Genomic DNA, 13,131 nt, shown 5'->3' with positions numbered 1-13,131 from the left:
AAGGAGGTCCATCCGCCTGGCTTCTCTGGATTTGGGGGCCGGAGCCTCCTGGCCGTGACGCTCCCTATCGTTCACCGATTGCACTACCAGTGAACCGGGAGTCGGGTGAACATGTAAATATTCGTACCCCTTAGAAGGGGCCATGTACTTCCTCTCGACTCCTTTCGCTGTCGGAGGGATGGAGGCCGGGGACTGCCAGATAGTATTGGCATTGGCCTGAATGGTCCGTATAAACGGCAGGGCGACCCTGGTGGGAGCATCGGAAGAGAGGATGGTAACAATTGGGTCCTCTATCTCCGAGACCTCCTCTGCCTGCAGACTCAGGTTTTGAGCCAATCGCCTGAGGAGGTCCTGGTGCGCCCTGAGATCCAGCGGGGGGGGACTGTTGGAGGAGGTACCCGCCACCGCCTCATCCGGGGAGGAGGATGATGAGACCCCAGGCACAATAGTGTCCAACTGAGGGTCTTCCTCAGCCCTCGCCTCTGTCTCCGGAGCCGCAGCGGAGTCCTGCTGTTTGGACCCTTCGTCCCCTTCCGGGGAGGGAGGGGGGCGAGACAAAGAGGCTTCAGGGGCCCTATGCTCCGCAGTCGCCGGCCTAGCAGGGAGCTGCTGGGGGCCCTGGGCCTGATGGTACGCCCAGGGTGTCCAGAATCCCCACTGTGGGGGGCCTTGGTCCTGCAGCGGCGGATCAGCAAACAGCGCCGCCTGCCGGTCGGTGCCCAGCGCATAGCCGCTGTCCGTCTGGGAGGACACGGACGGCTGCCTGGAGGGCCACGGCGGGGCCGACCCTGGATGGTACGGGTCTGCGCGGGCCGGCACGGAGGATCGTCTCGGTGCCGGGGACCGGTGCCGGGAGTCATAACGGTGCCGGGACCGGGACCGGGATCTGTCACGGTGCCGGGCGCTGCTTCGGGACCGGGATCTGTCACGGTGCCGGGCGCTGCTTCGGGACCGGGATCTGTCACGGTGCCGGGCGCTGCTTCGGGACCGGGATCTGTCACGGTGCCGGGCGCCGCTTCGGTGCCGGGACCTACTACCAGCTCGGTGCCGGGAGATCGACCGGGACCGGGACCTGCCACCAGCTCGGTGCCGGGAGGTCGAGCGAGATCGGGACCGGGACCTGCCACCAGCTCGGTGCCGGGAGGTCGACCGGTGCGGCGAGTAGCGTCGGGACCTGCTCCTGGAGTCGCGGTGCCGGTGTCGACTGGAGCCTGACCGCGACCGTCTCGATGCCGACCGGTGCCGCGAGTGCGACCGGTACCGCTGAGGGGAGCGGTGCCGGGACTGCGAGCGGCGTCGGGATCTGGAGCGCCCAAGACGTCGGGACCTGGATCGGGAACGACTGTCCGTGGGCGGTGCCGACATCATGGGCTTGCCTCTGGACGTGACCCGCACCGGAGGAACCGGGGGTGGCAGCCGAGTAGGCTCCGTCAGGGCAATAAGGTCCCGAGCCGAGGCGAAGGTCTCCGGTGTGGATGGGACCATTATCTCAACCCCAGATCTCATGGGGGAGCTCGGCGGCACCGGACTCAACAGACCCGCCGGGCCCGGAGTCAACGGTGCTGACGGTGCCGGCGGCGCCGCGGCCGATGTCGAGGCCGGGCGTTCAAGCCGGGTCTGCCTGGCCGGAGTATTAGACTTCGACGGCCTAGGCACTGATTCCGGTGCCGGAGAAGGTCGGTGCCGAGGAGTCTTCTCGGTGCCGGAGCGATCCGGTGCCGGTGCCGAAACCACGGTCTGCGAAGTCGACGGGTCAAGTGCCGCCTCCATTAGGAGAGTTCGGAGCCTCTGATCCCTCTCCTTTTTTGTCCTCGGCTTAAAAGCCTTACAGATGCGGCACTTGTCAGATCTGTGCGATTCCCCGAGGCACTTCAGGCACGCTTCGTGGGGATCGCTGGTAGGCATGGGCTTCTTGCAGGCCGCACACTGCTTGAAGCCTGGCGAAACAGGCATGAGCCTGGCGCCCGGTGCCGGGAAGGGCTAAGCCCCCGGCAAGAAACTACTTAACAGCTATTTACTAAACTATCTACTTAACAATACTAATTAACAACTATCTATAGAACTAGAGATAAGCGATAAACAAGCGATAGAAACTAGGAGAGCTAGGGACGTGGAGGACAGCTATGCCGCGCTCCACAGTTCCAACGACCGACACGGCGGTAAGAAGGAACTGAGGAGCGGGCGGGCCGGCAGGGATATATATTGGGCGCCATGGCGGCGCCACTCCAGGGGGCGACCTGCCGGCCCACTGGAGTTGCTAGGGTAAAAAGTTTCCGACGAACGTGCACGCGCGGCGCGCACACCTAACTGGAATGGATGTGAGCAATCACTCGAAGAAGAACCACATATTCATCCCAGCCACTGTCCACTGTTCTTCCTCTCTGCCCTGTGCAGAGACACTGCTAAGGGTTCTGGCCAAACCTTTCCGCTGAACGGCGGGGGCAGGGCTGAAGTGGGTCAGTGAGGAGGTGGTCTCATGGGTCACCAGGTTAAAACTCCTGTCCAGATTAGCCTCTCTCGTTCCCCCACCACCAAGTATCTCTTCCCTTCCCTGAATCCACCCCCAGAGTCCGTTGCACACTCTTCTACCCCTGCCCCCCACCAGGCTCCCTCCTCCACCCCTGCCTTCCTGCTGTTAACACCCAGAGACGGCTTCCTTGCTTTCTTCCTGGGGGCTGGTGAATTCGCTAATCGCTCTGATCAGAGCTTTGCTTTCAGGTAATAACTCCCCTAGTGATGCTAAGAAATGCCACATGGGGTGGGTGGACAGAAGCAGCACTAAAATGGCCTTCCCTCAGCAAAGGAGCTGGGAACAGCTGGTGTGAGGTGTGAGCAGAGGAGCAGCTCTAGAGAGGCCACCCCCCCCAAGCCCCCTGATAATAGCCATGCTAGGATGGAGCTGTACCCCCTGGACCCAGGCACGCAGGTGGGCCAAGGCAGGCAGGGGATCCCAGGGAGCCGTATGCCCTGGGCCCAGGCAGGCAGGCAGGAGATCCCAGGGAGCCATATGCCCCGAGCCCAGGTAGGCTGGCAGGGGGATCCCAGGGAGCCATACCCTCCGGGCCCAGGCAGGAGATCCCAGGGAGCCGTATGCCCCGGGCCCAGGCAGGCAGGCAGGGGATCCCAGGGAGCCGTATCCCCTGGGCCCAGGCAGGAGATCCCAGGGAGCCATATCCTCCGGGCCCAGGCAGGCAGGCAGGGGATCCCAGGGAGCTGTATCCTCTGGGCCCAGGCAGGCAGGCAGGGGATCCCAGGGAGCCGTATCCTCTGGGCCCAGGCAGGCAGGCAGGGGATCCCAGGGAGCCGTATCCTCCGGGCCCAGGCAGGCAGGCAGGGGATCCCAGGGAGCCATATGCCCTGGGCCCAGGCAGGCAGGCGGGGATCCCAGGGAGCCGTATCCTCTGGGCCCAGGTAGGCAGACAGGCAGGGGATCCCAGGGAGCCATATCTCCAGGGCCCGGGCAGGCAGGGGATCCCAGGGAGCTGTATCCTCCAGGCCCAGGCAGGCAGGCAGGGGATCCCAGGAAGCCGTATCCTCTGGGCCCGGGCCCAGGCAGGGGATCCCAGGAAGCCGTATCCTCTGGGCCCGGGCCCAGGCAGGGGATCCCAGGGAGCCATATCCCCAGGGTCCGGGCAGGCAGAGGATCCCAGGGAGCCATATCCCCAGGGTCCGGGCAGGCATGGTTAACATGTTATTTCTATAGAAAAAAATGAAAATCCAAGCAGGAGACTTACAGAGATCCCTGGTTCCAAGGAGTCTGTGTTCACGATAATGGGAGCAGGGTTAGCCTGTTAGAGACGGAGACAAAACCCAGAGTATCACACCGCTGAGCTATGGGTCCCAATGCACCAAGCCCCCAGCCACTCTCTCCATGACTTGCCCACCAGACACACAATCACATGGTTCTTAGCAGAAGAGCAAGCCATGAAAACAAGGCAGTGTTCTCTGGCACTCTCCCTCTCAGATACCCCACCCCGGCTGCGTCTCCATTTGGGCAAGGCCCCCTCCAGTCAGATCTGGCAAGATTCTGACAGGCTTTCCAGACGCCGCAATCAATCCAGTAGCGTTCCTGTCCCTAGGGAGCCCTGGTGCTGCGGCACAGGAAGGGAAGGAAAGAGATCTCACCCCTAGCCTCTATTCCAGCTCCAGAACAGATCGTACCTGAATTCCTGGCTATTGGGAGCCTGGCAGCTGGGGAGAGGGAAAAAAGGTACTTCCACTCGACGTGAAGAGGCACCAGTGGACTCAGCTCAGGGGCAGGAGCTGGGAACGGCCAAGTTCCAGTCCCCATTCTGCAGCAGATGCACCTGTGACCTTGGGTGAGTCCCTTCTCTTCCCCTCCTGGAGGGGGCGGTGGGAATGGACTCAGTAATATGTGCACAGCACATGGAGCACACAGCCTGGCCAACGTGCTCAGGGGAGCGACAATTGCAGAAACTCTGGGGTCAACATTTGTTTCACAACTTCCAATCCTGCCTGTTAAGAGCATGTGAGCCTCTAATCCGGAGCCACAGGTTCCCGTGCAGCCCTCAGACCCAGGCACCACTGGACAGCTCACCCAGAACTACTGGACGTGAGGGGCTAGCAGAACTCTCACCCTCCCAAAGGCCCCAGCCACAAGGACCCTGACTGGCCATACCACATTACTCAGGAGGAGGCCCGGGAAGTTGTCTGAGCAATGGAGAGACTTTCTGAGTGGCTGCTGCACTGTGCTTGACTCTTGTTTGAGCCTTGGCTTCTGATTCTGGCTCTGACCTCTGGCTTGGACTCTGGTTCTGACCATCTGGCCTAAGCCTCCTGCTCCGATCACTGGGCCAGCCTGTCCACGTCCCAGTCCTGACACTGCCTCCCTGGGTTTTCAGCTTCCTTGGAACAGCCAACCAGCTGCTGACCCAGCACTCAAAGATGAACACCGTCGAATGCCCCGGGATGGGCCATGGCTTTCAATGATTTGGAGACAATGGAGAGGAGCTTCCATTTCTTCAGACCACCTGAGCTGTCCATAACTCCTCCAGGGCACCACGTATACATCCCCCAAAGCACCACCCGCCCCGGCACTCGACAGCTCTCCTCCCAAAGCACCACACAGACTCCTGGGCAGTCTGGGGGAGAGTCCTTCTCCTCCCCTCAGCACCAGGTGGATTTCCCCCTCCCCAAAGTCTGGGCTGTTCCCTGTTAGCGCAGCTGATCTGTGACCTCGAGGCTGATACTTGGTGACTTTCCAGGCATTAGGGATCCTCTCTGCCCTAGACAATGAGCTTCTCCAGTTGCTGCAGCTCCCTTCCCTGGGTCTTCTCTGCTTCTGGAGCTGTGTTTGACAGAGGAGATCTACACCTGTGCTGGAGGAAGGAGGCGGAGCAGGCCTGAGTGCTCCTGAGGCCAGGTGAGAGGGAGGGTGGTGATGAGAGGTAGCCACAGGTGCAGGAATGTCTTTGTGTATCAATGACCTGGAGCATAGGCAGGTAGGGAAGCACATTTCCTGACACAAAGTCAGGCCGGGTGGGCAATGAGATTCAGAATGAGAATGGAGGCTGGGAAAGGACAGGTCCAGCCCCTGAGGATGGGAGGGGGATACAGCAATCACCCAATGGCAGAAGGTGAGTGAGCCGGGAGATAAGCACTGGAGAAGTGGAGAAGAGCATGTGATAAAGCCCCAACTGCTTGTGTGGTTAGAGTGAGAGCTGTACTGAGAGATTCAAACGTTCCATCAGGCGCTTTGCATCCCCTCGAGACACATTAGGCAGGAGCTTTTTATCCCTTTTCTGTGCTTTGGGTGTTAGGGAATCACCAGCTTCCAGCCCTTTGCTTTGGCTCAGAGTCTGGAATGAGTGCAGGTGAGACACAAACCGTGAAAATGGAACAAATCACACGACACAGCTACTGAGGTATCATGGGACCTGCTGCCCCAGCCCTGGTGCTGATTCTATGTTCAGCCCTGCTGGGAAGCCGTCCAGCAAGAGATCCTCCTGAAGGACAGCACCCAGGCAGAACCTGCTACTGCCCCCGGCTCATCCTCCCCACAAACCGGTCTAGAGAGAAATGCAAAAATCAAAGAACGGAGAGTGGCAGGAGGCACCCAGCGTATCCTGGCCACTGCAGGCCCTCTGCAGCTCTGGGAAGACACATGTACAATTGTTCCAAACACTTAGTGAACAATGAACACGGCTTCACCTGGGCAAAACCATTATGCCCATTAACTGGTTGATAACATTGAAATCCTTCCCATGGCTGAGCTGAATGATCTAGAGACAGAATCATGCCCTGAAACACAGGGATCAAAGGCTGGCTGCTCAACTCACTATTTCTCTCCACAGTCAGGGCTGATGTGGAGACAGCATGCTCCTCCCCACCCTTGAAATGATGCATCGCTTGAATTGCCATCACCGGCCATAACTGTCCACCACAAGGTTTTCTCCTTGGAAGCATCTGGATAGATGGTCTGATTTGGTGAGGCAGTTCCTTCCTTAGAGGTTTTTGAGGCCTGGCTTGACAAAACCCTGGCTGGGATGATTTAGTGGGGGATTGGCCCTGTTTTGAGCAGGGGGTTGGACTAGATACCTCCTGAGGTCCTGTCCAACCCTGATATTCTATGATTCCTATGTTCCAGCCAGAAGCAGCACAGATGTGTTCCCAAGAAAGCCCCATTCAGCCCTCTGCCACCAGAAAGAAGCTGGGTTGACTAGACTTGCAAGGCAGTAAAGGGGAATATCTCACAAGATCACTCACCCTCCAACACAGTATGGAAAGTTCCTGCGCACATTTGTGCCCCACCTAGGCCCTCTCCCTTCCTGACACCTCCAGCACAGAAGAACAAAGCTACCGTACCAGATTCCCCCCCTCTGCCTCTTCCAACACAGCTCCTAACCAGCTGTGTTCTACCTGCTGCTGCTTGGTAACCTCCTCCTCCTCCTCACTCCCCACAAACAGGGCTCCCAAGGATGTGCCTCCTTCCGCTCCACTTCTTCCAAGCAGGTTCAATAAGAACAGATGTTATCTTCCACCATAATTAATAAAAGTATTCAAAATAATGAATGGCCTAGAGAAGGAAGATTGGGAACCCATTTTCATACTATCTATAGTGGTGGTTTTCAACCTAATTTATTATTGTGGGCCAGGCGGCAGCCCCAACCCTGGACCCCTGCCTTGCAGGGCCAGCCAGTGACCTCGACCCCAGACTGTGTGGGGTCGGGCAGCAGCCCTGGACCCCAGACCCACTTCTATGGGGTGGGCAGGCAATTACTCCAGATCCTGCGGGGATGGCTGGCAACCCTGATCCCAAACCCCATAGGGCCATCTGGCAGCCCCAGACTCCCGCTGCACCAGGCACCCAGGAATTTGGACCCCACCACAGCTGGGCTGCAGCTGTGTGCTAACTGGGCTGCATGAGGCCCACGGGCTTTGGGTTGAGAACAGCTGATCTATAGTCTCCCTTTCTCATAAAAGACAGACAAGTGCAAAGTACTACATTTAGGAAGGGAAAATCAAATACCCCACTATAAAATGGTGACTAACTGGCTAGGCAGCCTGTGACAAAGCAGAGCAACTGCCAGCCAGCACAGCAGGGGGTTAAAGAGAGACTCTGCTCTGCCCCTGCTCAGCTAGCCCTGTTATACCTCCAGCTAATGCCAGGCCTGGAGGGGGAGAAAAGGAAAGAGCTGGTCTCAGTCCAGGGCTGACTGGCACAGGGGCAGGAGCAAGCCACCTCTCTAAGTGAGGGGGAAGGATCACTAACCTGCCAACCCAGGCAGCCACCAGGGAGGAAGCCCTGTGCCTCCAGCCATGGGAAACTCTGGAGGAGACCTAGGAACCTTCAGCTCCAAAGGCAACTGAGTGCGTGAAGCCCAGTGATATTGTGGGGCTTGGACTCACCCTTGACAGAGTCTAGGACCATTATGAGGTGCCACTCCAGACCCAAGGGAAGGAGCCTACAGGAACAGGCCATCCAACTAAGGGGGTTTGTACGCCCCAAACCGAACAGACTGGTAGGAAGTAGCCCAGGGCAGCGAATTTAGACTCCTTGCCGGGAGGGCTAACAAACACAGGAACCTTGGTTGGGACCCAGGGGAGAGGGAGGGCCTGGGACTCTCTCTACCTCCCCACCAGCCTTAGAGACTGAGGCCTCACAGCCAAGTAGGGAGTTGGGAGCCATGCACTCTAAGCACTAGGCTGTCCATCCCTCCAGGCTGGCTGTTACACAGCCGTACTGCAGAAAAGTATCTGGGGGGATTACAGCAGATCAAAGTGAAAATGAGTCAACAATGTAATTCTGTTGCAGAAAAGGCAAATGAACTTATGGGATGTGTTAACAGAAGTCTCTTATGTAAGACCTGGGAGGTAATTGTTCCACTCTATGCAGCACCAGCGAGGCCACAGCTGGAGAACTTTGTCCAGTTTTGGGCAACACATGTTAAGAAAGATGTGGACAAACTTGAGTGAGTCCAGAAAAGAGCAACAAAAATGATAAAATGTTTAGAAGTCCTGATCTGTGAGGAAAAGCTGAAAGAATTTGACATGTATATTCTAGAGAAGAGAAGACCGAGGACATGATAAGAGTCTTCAAATACGTTAAGGGTTGTTACAAAGAGGACAGTGATCAGTTGTTCTCCATGTCCACTGAGGGTAGGGCAAGAAGTAATCTGCTCAATTTGCAGCAAGGGAGATTTAGGGTTGAATTAGGAAAAACTTTCTAACTTTAAGAGTAGTTATGTACTGGAACAAGTTACCTAGGTAGGTTGTGGAATTCCCATTGCTGGAATCTTTAAGAAAGGGGTAGGCAAGAACTTGTCAGGGATGGTCTAGGTATACTTAATCCTGCTTCAGTGCAAGGGGTTGGACTAGATGACTTCTTGAGGTCACTTCCAGCCCTACATTTCTGTGGCTATATAACAGAAGAACAAGAGGACACTGAATGACTTTTGAAAAGTGGCAAACTAAGACAAGGAAATACTTTCCACACAGTGCACAATCATATGGAATTCATTGCCACAAGGTAGCACCAAGGCTAAGAGTTTAGCAGAATTCCAAAAATGTTGCATGTTTTTATGGATAAAAAAAACTGCCAGAGTTGGAATTATAAATATTAAAAAAAGAGTTTTGGAAGGGATATAAACCCTTCTACTTCAGGTCATCAGAAAGCCTCTAAGTAGTGGAGAGTAGGAGAAATTTCAAACTGATGACCTTGATGCAGGAATTACTGGATGAGTTTCTCTAGCCTGTGTCATGCAGGAAGTCAGGCTAGATGATCCTACTAGACCTTTCTGGTGTTAAAACCTATTAAGCTATAAACCTTGCCCTGGTGACAGATTATCCCATTACTACCTACTACTGGGTTTCTGAAACCTCTGGTCCCAGCCACTGGCAGAGTGGACCACGAGTGTGATCCAGCATTGCCAATTTTGATTTTTTCATGTCTGAGCTGTTTGAATTTCTGAACATTTAACTGTCCTTACACTGTAGGTGGGGGAACTGGGAATCAACAAGCTGGGAGTTCCGGTCTTACTCGGAAAGATTCTGATGACAGAATGGAGCAGGAGATGGTTAATTTGATGAATTCACGGATGCATTCTCATCTCTCCTGCTGCCATAACTACAGGCTACAAAAGGATAGATTTGGATGATGGGTAATTCTCCTTTAGCTCAGGCAAACACAACCGCTTCCAAATGCTCCTGCCGAACTCCACCCACACATAAAGCAGTGTCACACTTCAGCTGCAATGTCTTGGGAACTAGCAAGTGCCATGTCCCCACTGCAAAGCTCCCCTTTCTGGCACTACGGAGTGCTCATATCTGACCCTGCTAAATTGTGAGGTGGAGTATCTTAAATCTGACACTGGGCCAGGTCTGAATATTGCATGCCCGTGGTCCCAGACCAGTACAATTCTGGGAGGAAATTCCACATTTCACAGTAAAAAGAAAACATTTTTATAGCTGGCGGTTAAAAAAAAAATGGTGGTTCAGAGGTTTGAAATGCTAGAGGCCATCTCAGAGGAGATGGATTGGCAGCAGAGTGCAGAGGAACTGGTTAAAGGTAAATGCAATTTATCGCATGGCCCCCTGAGGTATTGCATGGCTATTACTACCACCTTGGTGCTTTGTGACCCTTCTGCAGGACAGGTGCTCTCAATGGTAAAGTCACAGAAGCTTTTACATCCCAGCCGATGTCCCCTGGTATGCTCCATCAGTAATCCCACAATCATTGCCTCTCTGTGCATTGCTACATGTTGTCTCGCCTGCTCACCGTGTCCTGCTCTCCATGCACTGAGCATCTGTCCCAGTCATTCCACGCGATCGCTTTTTACATTTGAAAATACTGCTAGGAGCGCAATTTCCCACATGGGACCCAGGAGAACAGTAATGTAAGTGGCTGCTTAAAACAAAGCCACAGACCGGCAAAAGGAATTCAGACTAGGAAATCCCTGTTTGTCTCCTGTTGGGAGCTACTCCAGGAAGCCGAGTATTATGGGAGAGGCATTTAGATACTAGTCCCTAGTGACTTTGCACTTACAGGGATCCCTACGTTTGTATCTTGCCCGTGTTTTTCGGAAAGTCTGACAAGCCCAAGAGAGGGTTTATAGATGAACTGATTCCCCCATCACACAGACACTGGGCTTCTGGCAGCAGCAGGAGGGGCAGGAATGTCATTATTGTTTGCTGGGCAGCAAGAAGATGCTGGCGAATTGACTTTGACATTGTCTGCGTGGAGTTGTAAGTAATTTATGCCCGAGGGTGAGCCGTGTGGTCCCACGCAGACGGGAGAGGGAACGAGAGCAGTGCACTTAGATCACATTCAATGGGGCTGTCAGAGCTTTTCCATTAAACACACTCAATCACATTCTTATTGTTTACCGAGCCCTGCCACCGTGCTTGGGGTGCTACAAATGGAAGAAGTGGCTCTGGCCGTACAAAGCTCACCAGCTTGGGCAGGCGCAAAGCAGGCAGTGTAGACCCACAAATCCCACTAAAATCCACGGGAGCTGTAGGTGCTCAGCACCCCTGGCTATCAGGCCAAGAACGTGTGTCCATTGCCGGCCTGAGCCTGAAGTGCTGCAGGAGTCTCACGGGGCTCACTGCAGGGCTTCATGGGAAGTGTGGGGGCGGAGGTCGCCCGACGCGAGAAGAGTCTGTCCCAAGCTAAAGGAAAGCCAGCACAGAGCCAGCATGGGCGAAGGCTGCAGAGGCAGAGGCGAGCAGAGGGGCTTGGACAGAGCAAAGGAAACGAGCGGGGAAACCAACAGCTGTGCAGGGTCTGGAAGGTGACCTGTGTGGAGGGATTCAGGGGGCACTGATGTGGTCGGAGTGAAGGTGAGGAAAATGAGGACTGGCGGGGAGCGCAGGGAGGCCGGAAAGCAGGCGGTTACAGCAGTCAAAGCGAGGAGCCAAGGCACGAAGAAGCTTTGGGCAGTCAGGATGCAGAGGAAAGGCCAGACTTCCATGCCACCTGAGCTCCAGCAGGAGTATGCTGCCAGCAGCCATGGCAGTCTGTGGTGCGGGGGGGGAAGATCTGCACACTGTGCTGTCCAGAGCACCAAACATTGGCACTGATTGGTCTGCTGGTCCCGCGGATTCGGTGGAAATTTGGCGGCGGGAACACCAAAGCTGCGGGACCGGGGACCTCCTGCAGGCAAGCCACACTTGGGACAGCAAAAAAAAGCTAGAGCCCCCATCAGTACCTGAGCCAAAATTCAGCATATGTAAAAACAGGCTTTTCCAAAGCCTTAGGCCCACAGAAATGCTCCAGTCACAAGAAATGCTGGTTTTTAAAAAATAAACCAGTGACTCTTCCCTTCCAGTGTGGTTTAATGGCTGCCATCTTGGCTGAGAGACTGGAGGCTGAACAGTCTTTCCAGGCTCATGCCCTGTGGCTCAGCCACAGAATGACACACATGCACACTGGCCGAGGGCCACATCTGTAGCTTTGTGCTAGTGCATGAGAAACAAGAAGTTACACCGACTCGCCTATTTTCATTGGGTAGTTTCTGCATCTCCCTCCATTTGCATGAACCACATACAGAGGGCAAAGCCAACTGGACTTTTCAGTGCCCTTACTTTGTAAAGGGGTTACTAGTAACAGAGCCAAGGAAATGGTTTTTCAAATATCTGATGATGAAGCACTGTGCCCATTCAAAGTGTGATGCCTGGAATCTCAGAGTGGGGAGAGAAAGGCTCAGTGAGTTCCATCCACGGTGAGGAACGTGCCACAAGCAATCCTCTGGCGCTCACTGCCACAGGACGAGCGTCTACACGAATGTACAAACTTTTCATAAACTGCCAGCCGGAAAGGCCCTAGACTGTCAGACACTGACTGGGAAATGGACAGGCAACTGCACTGGAGTGTCAGCACCACAGGGTGTACAGAAAGCACAGATTCATGGAAACCCTGTTCTGTTGGCAGGTCACCTCCACAGAAGCAGTGTCCTACCATAGGTGGGGAAGTTTCTCACTATTTAAATTAATTAATTTCCCAGGAGTGAGCCCCTGTCTCTGTGCAACAGCAAACCAAGCTGGCTTACCTTTAGCAGGATTCACCCTGGTACATACGAAGTTGCTCATCTGTTTCTCTCCAGCCTCTGCTGAAGCTTTTCATGGAGAATTCTTTTCCCACCACCTGATCTGCCTGCTGCGCTATGAATGAGTTCCTTACGATGCCAAGAAGCATATGCTCTGATCGTGCCTGGGATGAAGACATTCCTCCCTGGGGAACTGAGAGAGCCAGGAAGGTGTAACTTGCAAATCAGAAGGCAGAACAACAATCCCTCCAGCTCCTTCCTTTGGAGCATATAGATGTGCAGTTATTTTGCGTCTATAATTTGAACTTTTGGGGCAGAGCTAACCCAGGTCCTGCTTCTCTTTACGCCAGAGATACATTTATCTGGATCTGATCTATGACTTGTGACCTCTGGGAGGACTTGTCTAGATCCATTAGTCCCCTTTCTAAGTAAAGTGAAATGCCTCCTATCATTAGTTAGGGAAGTGATGCTGCTACCTTCAGGTCAGAGGCCTGGAGTTTGAATGTGGAAGGGGCTATATGTCTCTGTGTATAATCAATGAGGTGTCCTTGTGACACCTTAGAGACTAACAAATGTATTTGGGCATAAGCTTTCATGGGCTAAAACCCACTTCATCAGATGCATG

The 13,131-nt window shown here is 54.7% G+C and overlaps 1 protein-coding gene across 7 annotated transcripts in view; it reads right to left on the bottom strand.

Annotated features, from left to right (window-relative positions):
* Positions 1 to 13,131, bottom strand: part of DLG3 (discs large MAGUK scaffold protein 3) — a 192,194-nt gene that overhangs the window by 107,261 nt on the left and 71,802 nt on the right. For all 7 annotated transcript variants that reach the window (XM_030574753.1, XM_030574754.1, XM_030574755.1 and 4 more), the window contains one exon: positions 3,735 to 3,788. In XM_030574753.1, coding sequence (XP_030430613.1) covers positions 3,735 to 3,788 — 54 coding nt within the window. The remainder of the gene's footprint in view (positions 1 to 3,734; positions 3,789 to 13,131) is intronic.

Source organism: Gopherus evgoodei, chromosome 9, assembly GCF_007399415.2.
Source record: "Gopherus evgoodei ecotype Sinaloan lineage chromosome 9, rGopEvg1_v1.p, whole genome shotgun sequence".
Taxonomy (NCBI): domain Eukaryota; kingdom Metazoa; phylum Chordata; order Testudines; family Testudinidae; genus Gopherus; species Gopherus evgoodei.
The sequence above is the reverse complement of the archived record's forward strand: the minus strand, read 5'-3'. Positions and strand labels throughout refer to the sequence as shown.